Source organism: Blennius ocellaris (assembly GCF_963422515.1).
Source record: "Blennius ocellaris genome assembly, chromosome: 3".
NCBI classification, from domain to species: domain Eukaryota; kingdom Metazoa; phylum Chordata; class Actinopteri; order Blenniiformes; family Blenniidae; genus Blennius; species Blennius ocellaris.
The window spans coordinates 20261198-20271768 of record NC_137652.1 but is presented as its reverse complement, the minus strand read 5'-3'; the positions used below and the strand labels follow the sequence as shown (position 1 = coordinate 20271768).

Below are 10571 nucleotides of genomic sequence, written 5' to 3'. Positions count from 1 at the left end.
TTAATTCAAATAAATTCAATCAAAACTTGTTTCAATTGATTCTAATGAGATGTTTTGGACGTACATCTGTTCAATTTCTCTCTAATCCATAGTTGAATATGAATAAACAACAAAATGAATCAAAGCAAAAAAAACAAAACAAAAGACAAATAAAGAAACATTTTACTTATGTATATTACTGGGTCATTTGAGTCTCACGTGACTGAAATATTTGTACTTATTATTGGATTGCAATTTAACAGAGCTGTGTGTGTGTAACACAGGCGTGTATAACCAATATTTCCACTACTGACACAATTGAACACATGGACCATGTGAACTCTCTTTCTGATAAATGTGACTAATATAGAGATGTCAGTCAGAGTTACAAGCTTCTGTTTTTTGTGGGGTTATTTAATTATTTAATTGTCAATCATGTGTGTGCTTCCATGTGAAATTTTATCAGCCGGCAACAGCCCCACAACCCTCTGAGATCCAGTGCGTTATCAAATTTTCACTTGTTTTTCTTCAGGCCCCAATTTGGATAAAGATACATGTATCTATCTGGAGAAAACATGATCTTTGTAATAACATCACATCAATATTATATAATATTTTGTAGCTTTGTTTGAGCCTTTGTTTTTTTTCTTTCTGGTGTCAATCTACATGCGTACAGTATTATGTTTGAACAACCAGAAGAACACTTTAGTTCTGGGGCCACACACAGCCTGGTTTGACTTTGAGTGGATGGGAGAGAAAAAACTCAATGCAAAAAACAAACAAACCAATAAATAAAGACTATTTTTTGCTTATGTACATTAAAATTGGGTTCAGATTTATTATCTTTGATTTTGTTGCCTCTAAAATCTGCAAAAACACGAGTCGATTCAATGTCAAATTTGTGCTGAAAGATGATGCAGGTCAGATTGGCTTCACTGTACTTCCACACACAAACATGATATGACATGATAATTCAGGAATAAAATCAAAATGTTGACTTTGCGGGAAATGGGAAATGCCATCTCGCCACCCTCACCGACGGTCCTCGGCTGTATGATTGACACCCCTGGATTTTCGGTCTGGGTTCAGTGTGTCTGATCATTTCCCCTGAATCCGAGACAGATGATGGTAAATTCGCCTCTTTGTGTGCTCAACGTTGCCGCTGTGAGAAGATGTGGGGGCTTTATTGGAATCTGGGGGGGTTGGGAAGCTGGGATTTGAAGACCCGTGGAGAGGAACCTGAGGGGGGTGGGGGGGTGAAGATGTGGAGAGGTAGAGGTATGGGGGTGATGGGGAGATGTAGTAGCTTTCACTGGAGAGCAGCTTGTAAGGGTGGGTGGGGGGGCGTCTATGGGGGGTATATATTATGTTTTATGGTTACGGAGGGACGCATAAATCACTGTTTCATTAAACGGCTTCAGTCTCCCAGCACTGCTCCCCACCCAACCCCCACTTTCTCTCTCTCTTAACTTCTCTTTCCTCCCCCCTCCCTCCTTGCCATCGCCCATCGAATCACCCCGGACACTCTATGGCCGTGACACAATGAGGTCAAAGGTCAGAGACAACAACCGGGAAAGGAAAAGTGTCCATCAAGGTTGAAGAGAGAGACAGAAAGACAAGACTTTATTTTGATAAATAGGAAAGAAAAAGAAGCACTACTGCTGGTCCCCAACACAAAAGCACTTTTATTTAATTTTTATGTGTGAAATTCCCACAGTCAGCTTTGGAAAAGCTTTTGAAAAGACTTTCCTCTTCAACACATGATGACAAAGATTCATCTACAAGCTACAAATAATAATAATACATTGATCACATCTGCTCAAACATATAAAAATACTATGACAGAGTCAAATCATATATATTTATATATATTACAATCTGTTAGCTTGTTACTGTGTGTACTGCAGTTAGAATGACAATCGGGAAAAAAAGCTACATTAGTAGAAATCGTGATACAAAATTAACATGAAAAAAAAAACATGTTTGGAATGAATATGACTTTTTTTTGTTGTTTTTGTTTCACATCAATATAAATAACATGACATCGCATATAAAAGGCTACATTTTCTGTGGCACATTTGCTGACTCGTCTTGACAGGTCGAAGAGGAAACGTTTGACGCTAACGAACACACTGCGTCCCCGTGTAATGAGGCTCATCGCAGGAGACGGTGTCCTGTTGTTGTTCAAAGACCAACACACACTCACGGGTATGTGCTGCTGTACTTGTGAGGACCCTCAGTCGTACCGCTCCTGAACCTTTAACCTTTACGTCTTTCAGCGTTTCTTAGCACTGATGCTAACACATCGCTGTCATACGGGTGATTATATTTTTCTAGTTTTTCCAACATTATTTTTGTTATTATTATTATCATCACTACACTATATTCATTAAACTGATTGAATATATGATCACAAAATTATGCAAACAATTTGAGAACTGCACAGTTTTTGTAGGATTTCTTTAAAGACAAATCAAAGAAAAGCACAAAAATCTTCTGACATGAAATTCGCACAATCCTACAAAAGCAGGTGATTCGGTCTTTAGTTTAATCACTGAGCTTTAGACACCGTGCTACGTTCAAAACATGTGCACGTCAGTCACACGAAGGCTACATTTTTCTTTCGTTTGTTAATGTAAGAATATCTTATATTATGTGGAAGTAGAATATGTGGCCACAAGAGAAATCAGGAGGGAAATGGATCCCAAGTTTCTCCCAAGTGTCATATGGATAATATTTCCAGATTTTTCAATCCTTATATATCCTTTGTCCTAAAATATAAAAGCATCATTCTGCCTTCAAAAGTCCAAAAGATTAAAAAAATTATAATAATTCAATTGCTTTAAATATCAGTCGGCAGTTGAAAATGCCTACGTATTCAAAGGGGCAGTTTTAGAAAGTGTTAAAACTTTGCACTTTCAAGATCATTTGAAAATGTATTTCTTCATCTAAGAAACACCAACACAAAAAGTAACTCTGTGTGTAAGGCAAATAACATAAACGGCATATAATCTATACAATTATAATGTATATTCATGTGTAATGTTAATTACATCACATGTGTAGTGTAAATATATGCAAAATATATTTAATACATTACAAAGGAAAGAATTTCATACTTTTGCACCATTTTCACACACTGAATAATAATAATAATAATAATAATAATAATAATAATAATAATGAAAAATATTAGAGTTATAAATGAATTTAAGTTTGGTAAATTTTTCAGCTCAATAGTTCAGCAATAATTTTGTCCACCATACATTTTTTCCAATCAATTTAATACATGATTTATACACTTGTATAATGAAAAGGAAAAACTGTGGAAATGAAGACATACCTTCAATATCAATAATAGAAGAATCATTAAAAAGAAGAAATTATACTTGCCGGGTTATTTTGGAAATCTTTGCATGACTACAAGTCCTCTGTGCAGTATTTGACCCACTACTGGTATCAGTGTCAGTGCATCCCCAGTAGAAATCTTATCAAATCAGCACCTTTCTCAAAGTTTTTTTTCTCATTTTCAATCATGAATTCCATCAGTGTTATCAATTTACCACAGAAAAAAAAAAGATCAAGTTCCCAAATATTGCCACTTTGCACAGTAAAGAGTTAATCATAAATCACATTCTGTAACAAGCTATTTGCATTTGAACAACAGAGCAGCGCTAATATCATTGGCTTCAGTACTGCTGTGAAGGATTACTCTGGGGAATTAAAAATATTCTTTAAACGATTTTTATCATTAGATAAAAGAAAATTATGGGATTATCCAAAATAAAAGCAATAATCCTCCTCACGCAGTTCTAACTGCATTAGCACGCATATCAAACTAAAATGGTCGCGAGCTTTGTGTTTGGTGTAAAAAGGGATTATGTGACTCGTGATATCTGATGAATGGAAGGAGAAAAATGTGAGGAGGACTTGTTAAATATACATGAGTGTTAAATAGCTTGAGCTGTTTTAAAACAGCGGTGTGAGGAAGATTAGAGTGAAGGTCCCCACAAACACAGAAGAGAACGACACCACACACACACACACACACACACACACACACACACACACACACACACACACACACACACACACACACACACACACAGGTGCCCCACCCCACCACCCGCTGCCTGGTGATCGGCCTCTGTGCTGCCCCCTCCCCCCACTATGAACTCCATCACCTTTCGCCTTCGGCCTATTTTCATGTCCTCCGGTGGGAAGCACCACGGCATGGCAGCTCACCCTCACTGTCTGCGCTCACCTCTGAATATAAAATCAAGCAGATGTTTACACCCTCCTGGAACAGCAGGGGGTGCTGCTAATGAGCCGCCGTTATTTGCTACCTGCATCAGCGGCGAGGAAGACGTCATATGAAACTAGTGGAAGCTCATTGGGGACTTGACGCAAAACATATTTTCAACTGATAAACAGCTTGTTTATGACTGATTTCATTAGCGGAAGTGCTGCACATTTCTCCACATTTTGATAAATCAGCCTCTTGTGATCTTGATAAAACCGTGGGGAGTCCATGAAGTCAAAGCTATGAGAAGAAATCCCATTCAAAAAAATGTCTTGATGAAAGTAACTTTTAAACTTAGACATTGTTCAGAAACAAATATAAAGTTTAGATTTAGCCAATTTATGCAGAAGCTTATAGTCTTCAGTTTAGTTGGCTAAAGTTCAATGATGTTTAATAACATTTCCGATGAAGACATGGAACACCATCAAAACATGTCAGTTATGTTGTAAAAACCTTCTTAATTGAAAAGAAGATTCTTATTCTTCAGTTTAGTTTAATTATGCGACATTCATGCCGACTCTTCCTCATGCAAAACCTCAACCTCCACATTATATCATAAACTCATTGCAATATCAATTATTATTAAACATATCGTAAAAGACAGTCTGGGCTGAAATAAATTATGTTTCTATGCACTCCCATGTATTTATGTTCTGCAGATTCAAAGCAACAGGAGTTTTTAATGGGAAATTAAAGTGCAATTAATTTGTAAAAAATATACGTACTTGAAAGAAAATGTAGATTTCGTGGGAACTTTCTGGGACAGTATTTGTACTTCTCACAACTCCTATAGTTTTGCAGCAACAAAATGTAACTTTTAATAAACAGTGACAGTGATGTCTGTGGCCATGGGGAGTAATTACACAAAATAATAACGAGTGTACATAAGATGCTAACAATCAATCCATTTTTGAAAATTTTTAATAAATGGGAAACTGATGGGAACTGCAGCTTCAAATGTGATGGAGGGAAAGTAATGACAAAAAGAGAGTCTTTGTGTTTATCACAATCCAGGTTGTTTTGAAACTATAGCAAATTGAATGTTCCTAATGTTGCAAAACAAATTTCAAGAGACAACGTGCAACTTTTGCTGAACAGAAGAAACAGTGACATCTGTGGCCATGATGAGGAATTACATGATCCCACATCATAATGAGTTTGTCACTCAAAATAACCTCCCGAAAATCAGATTGTACCAATACCAAAAGAGAATTTCTGCATCCAGAAAATGACCCATGAACTTAAACATTGCTTTTTATTTGCCTCCGATCTTCCGAGTTCCTAACTTTTCCAAACTGTATTGAGTTTTTCCAAAAATGTTGTATAATTGAGTATAAATAAAACTTTCTACTGGATTAAGTTACAGAAACATTGTAGCTTTATTTAAATTTTACACAATGTAGCAGAACCGTATGGACGAGTTATTGAAACAAAAAGCTGGGTAAAAGATAATTCTGGGTTTATGATTGTGAGATAAACCTAAAAGGGGTGGGGCTTATATTGACACTAACAAAATGTGTCGAATCACGAGCACTGAGGCAGCTATATTCTTGGAATTGATGCTGAAACATTATTTAAAAGGTTTACTAACATCACTTTGACTAAAGGCTAAGTCAAGAAATGTAGCAGGCTTTACTAACATGCCAAACATTCATCCATTACCGCAACACAGAATACAGAAAGTCAGTAATACTTTATACGAGTCCAATAGCAGCTGATCCGAAGTCCTACAGTCTTAAAAGAACATTGTCTTCTATTTCGCAAAATTTTGCGTTTCTTTCAACATTGCTCTGAGAACATGAAGCCGTTCTTCCTGGAAATAGTGCAATTACCTTGCACGTACATCAGATCTGTTCATAAAGAGGATGTGATTGCGTCTTTCCTGCCTGAATGCAAATCAACAATGTGTAGTTATTATAGGGATTCATGTTAAAAATCAGGATGGAAATTGAAAAAACTAAAGTCGCAATTGGTTAAATTACCCTTGAAAACAAACATAAAACATACTCTGCCCATACAATATTACATACCAGCTGTCAACGATGTTTTACCTAGCTTGGAATATTGAGTTTCAGCCTTAAATTTCAGTAGAATAAAGCATTTAACAAAGCTGGTATTGTGTAAGACAGTAATACAAGGATGACCTGGACCTGCAAAAAGGAAATGTTGCATGTTGCTATTTTTATGCCCCCTGCAGGACATTTTGAGGGTTTTTACATGATCATGATTATTCTTGCTGTATCTTTAGGTAATGTTACAGTTACTTTTATACTATTACACACACAACGTGCATAAATATGTTGTGTGATATTTTGTTTTCTATAAAGGATGTAAAATTTTTTTTAAATTAAATAGTCAGCATATATGACAAAGTTAATTATGTTTTTAGCTGGACATTTGTCCCGGATTAAGACGCTAGATAGCCGCGAACATGCTAAATATTGTTAGCATTCTTCCATGACGATAAAGTCAGCATTGATTTCTTAATATTCCTGGGAAAAATGAATGAAAACTCTTTTAACTCCATCAGCCACAGATAAACTTAGAGAAACAGCAAGCACGTTTGCATAAAACAACACTGATTCAGAATGTGTAGTGTGACAGATGAGTTCTTTCACATCCATGAATTATTTCCAGATCTGTCCAAACTGAACACACAACAGTGACAGACACAAGGACAGATCGAGAGGGCTTTCACCGGACTAGAGGCTTTCCACCGGGTGAGCATTACCGTGCAGAGGAGGAAGAATACGGTGATGATGAGGTTGACTCGTTGTTTTGTGTCTGGAGCGGGAAGAAGTCTTTACACACAAAACAAACAACCAAAAAAAGTCTGTTTATCAGTGCGAGAATCCACAATACAGTGTGCGTACCTCTGTAGCTGTGTATGTGTGTGTGTGTGTGCACGTGCGTGTGTTACACACACTCCTTACAGCCACATTCCACAGGCTTCTCCACGTCTTGCGTGAACGAGGTCCCGTCATCGCACTCGAAGGCGAGCCGCCGGCGCCGGACCCTCAGGGGAGCACAGCAGGAAGTGACGGCGATGGAGGAGGCGGAGCTTGGTTCGGCACCCGCGCGGCATCGACCCCGACACTCCACCCAGGAGAAGGTTTTGGACGTCTGGCACAGGACGGTGCCGCGCTGCAGCCGGTGGTAATCTCTGACCGGCTCTCCTCTGCATGGGGACTCTGTGAGCGACACACCGTGACGGTCAAGCTGATGATGTTTCAGCAAAAACAGGAGAAACAAGAAGGCCGTTGCTTGGCTAATCCGCCGCCGGAGGGCTTTATATTTTCTCACAAAGCCAGCTCTAAGGCAGCACACTTGGTACACTAGAGGGTGTTCCATGGGTCCTAGTAGATAATTATGTAGAATCTGAAAGGTCTTCTTCAGAAGCTATGTCAAAATACGTCTCCAGAGCCCAAAAGGTGTTTTTTATGCACTTAGTGACCCTGTGACCTGATATGCAAATTAGGTTATGGTCACCATGGTGCCCCTTCTCCCCAGGTGGAGTGTCCATGTGTGAAGTTTGGTGACTGTGGGCCCAGGAACTGCTGAGAAATGAGGAGAAATGTTTATATGAAAATACATGTATTGTGCAACCATGACGAGCAAACTTCAGACCCTACCAATCTTCAAGGTCAAGGTCAGGTCACTTGGTGTACTGGAGGTTATCCCTGGAGTGTGTATCATGTGTGTATAACATTTCAGAGCCCTAGCTCAAAAACCTAGGCCTCCAGAGCCCAAAATGTGTTTTTAAGCACTTCGTGACCCTGTGACCTACTTAATATGCAAATTAGGTCAAGGTCACCATAGTATCCCTTCCCCCTCTGAGATGTATCCACATGTGAAGTTTGGTCACTGTGGGCCCAGGGGTTGCCGAGATATAGGTAGAAACGTTCGAACGTACGGACGGACGCACGGAGACTGTTTCAAGATCCCCCTTCGGGGCCTATCAGCCACGGCGGGGGATAAAAACACTCACCTTTTAATGACCTTAATAAATATGCAATTCCTGCAAATTAAGACCAGCTAAGCCAGTATGGCTCCATGAACAGGCACAGTTTGGAATCGACAATTTTAAATATTTAGTTTCAATTTTTTTTTTTTTTCAATACTCCATCTGTTAAATGCATCTGTGTAAAATTTGCCGGGTGTCCGTTTCTTGGCCGGCCAACTGCTCTGAGGAATACTGCAGAAGCAGTCCAAACATGTCAGGTTAAAAAGCATCTGTCCCTAACGATTTGTTGCTTGACAAGAAACAATATCCTGAAATTTGAAAAGACAAAATGAACATAATTCCACCAGGCTTTCACCACTCCATGCCTCTCTACATATATTCTAATCTGCCTGGGTGGGAGACATCTTCAACATCTTTCACAACACTAAACTGACTTATAGTTGCCGACTCCAATCCGGGATGGCACTCGTGCCTCACCGATATCGCAGCTCTTGCCGCTGTATCCCGCCTCGCACACGCAGCTCTCGACGTCCTCTGACCATTGACACCGGCCGTGCACACACTGCAGAGTCTGGCAGGAGGACACCGCTGACTCCTCCTTCAGGTTGCACAGTGCACCGTGGTAACCCTCGTCACAGTCACAGCGGTACGTTTGGGCGTCCAGCATCACGCAGATGCCCCTCACACACCTGTGAGCGGGAGAAAGCGACGCATTCAGAGTATTTAGCATCACTTATCAGGAGAATAAAATGATAAAAGGCATTAGGAATTCAGACGTTTTTCAAAGTCAAGTGCTTGATATTTCATGTTTGAATAAAAACAGGCTCACTTGCTGCTGTTGCACAGGTTGACGCCGGTTCCTGTGGCGACAGCTTCCACCCCAGGAATGCCTCCTGTGGTTGGCTGGTCACAGTGTTGTCCTGTCCAACCTTGCTGGCAGCGACACTGTGGCCCCTTTGAGATGAGACACAGTTACCACCCTAATGATCAGCCTGCATCGTCTCCTTTATCCTGTGGCCCTCAAAAGTTTTTCAATCGAAAGAATGGAGAGCTCTTGAGAGACATCAGGTGTCTCATTGGAACGTCGAATCAAATAACAGCGTTCATCAGCTCAGGAATATTTCTGCCACATTGTGAATAATCTGAAAGAGCTCGGAGCAAAGAAAAGCAAAAACCCTGGAGCTGAGAGGGGGTTCAGGGACGGAAACACGCTGCATCATCATCACACATTTTTATATATCACGATTCATGAATACAAGCGCTGCATCTACTTTGGATCATGTGATTATGTATTTGTAGCTCGCTCTTGACACCATGGTTGTTGTAAATTGTATGGTCACTTCTGCACAATCGCTTCAACTGCATACACACAAGGTGGCCTTTGGAATAACACAAAGGTTTGGGTTTTACGGAAAAAGAAATGGTTTCCATGTTTGACCTCTATGCCATCATCTATCCTCAACTGTTTCTTTGAGATGAGAAGTCAGAGTATCGGGATGTTAGTTTGGCCACCTGTGGCGGTTTTACTTGCACAGCTGGCTAACAAACAAACAAACAAACAAACAAACGATGGTTAAATCCAAAAGCATCCATAAACACAAAGCAAAGGTTTTTTTTCAGAACTGATGAACTATTGTCTGTATATCATCTGGACATGTATCTGCTCTGGTCGTCCTTTATGAGTCACCACATAGTGTTGGGAACTCCATTCGCAGCTTGACCAGCTGTTGTTCAGAGAAGGTTGTTCAGACCCTCCTGATCTGCTTGGAATGAGTTAAAAATTGAATCTTACAGTGACTTGCACTCATTGTGCTCACCTGTGCAGTGTTGGGTTGGCAGATGCCATGCAGGCAGTAGAGTTTGCGGCAGGCCTGGCAGCCCGGCACCACGCCCGGCTTCATGTGGCTGCGGGTGAAGTCCTGCAGCTCGTGGTTGATGTAAAGGTTCCTGATGCAGCCGTGGAAACTGGACACGTTGGGACTCTCCGACGAGAGGCCCAGCGAGGCCGGCATCACCTCCTCGGGCATACCTGGTAGGAGTTCAATCGATCACATATTTCCAACAGGATGAGCTGAGCTGAAACGTCCAAGCTCTTACCTCCAACGTAGAGGGGCGCCTCCCCCGCCGCCGGCAGGCTGCGGCCCTGACTGTCTAACGTTGTCGGCTCGCCGCCATCCACTGACAAGTTCACCATCCGGTTAAAGGTCACGAGCTCGACTGTGTGGAAACGGCCATCATTCACCGTCTCGGGGCTGTCCATAAGACCAGAGAACACGCCACCTTTCAGAAACACTGCTACTATGCAAGCGCACCAGGACTGTAGTA

General features: G+C 40.6%; 1 protein-coding gene across 1 annotated transcript in view; it reads right to left on the bottom strand.

The window, feature by feature from the left end:
* Positions 1-7198: 7198 nt before the first annotated feature.
* slit1b (slit homolog 1b) overlaps positions 7199-10571 on the bottom strand; it is a gene marked incomplete at both ends in the record, with an annotated part of 62966 nt that continues 59593 nt past the window's right edge. The window contains 5 exons of the mRNA XM_080515893.1: positions 7199-7473; positions 8724-8935; positions 9076-9200; positions 10064-10275; positions 10344-10498. Coding sequence (XP_080372019.1) covers positions 7199-7473; positions 8724-8935; positions 9076-9200; positions 10064-10275; positions 10344-10498 — 979 coding nt within the window. The remainder of the gene's footprint in view (positions 7474-8723; positions 8936-9075; positions 9201-10063; positions 10276-10343; positions 10499-10571) is intronic.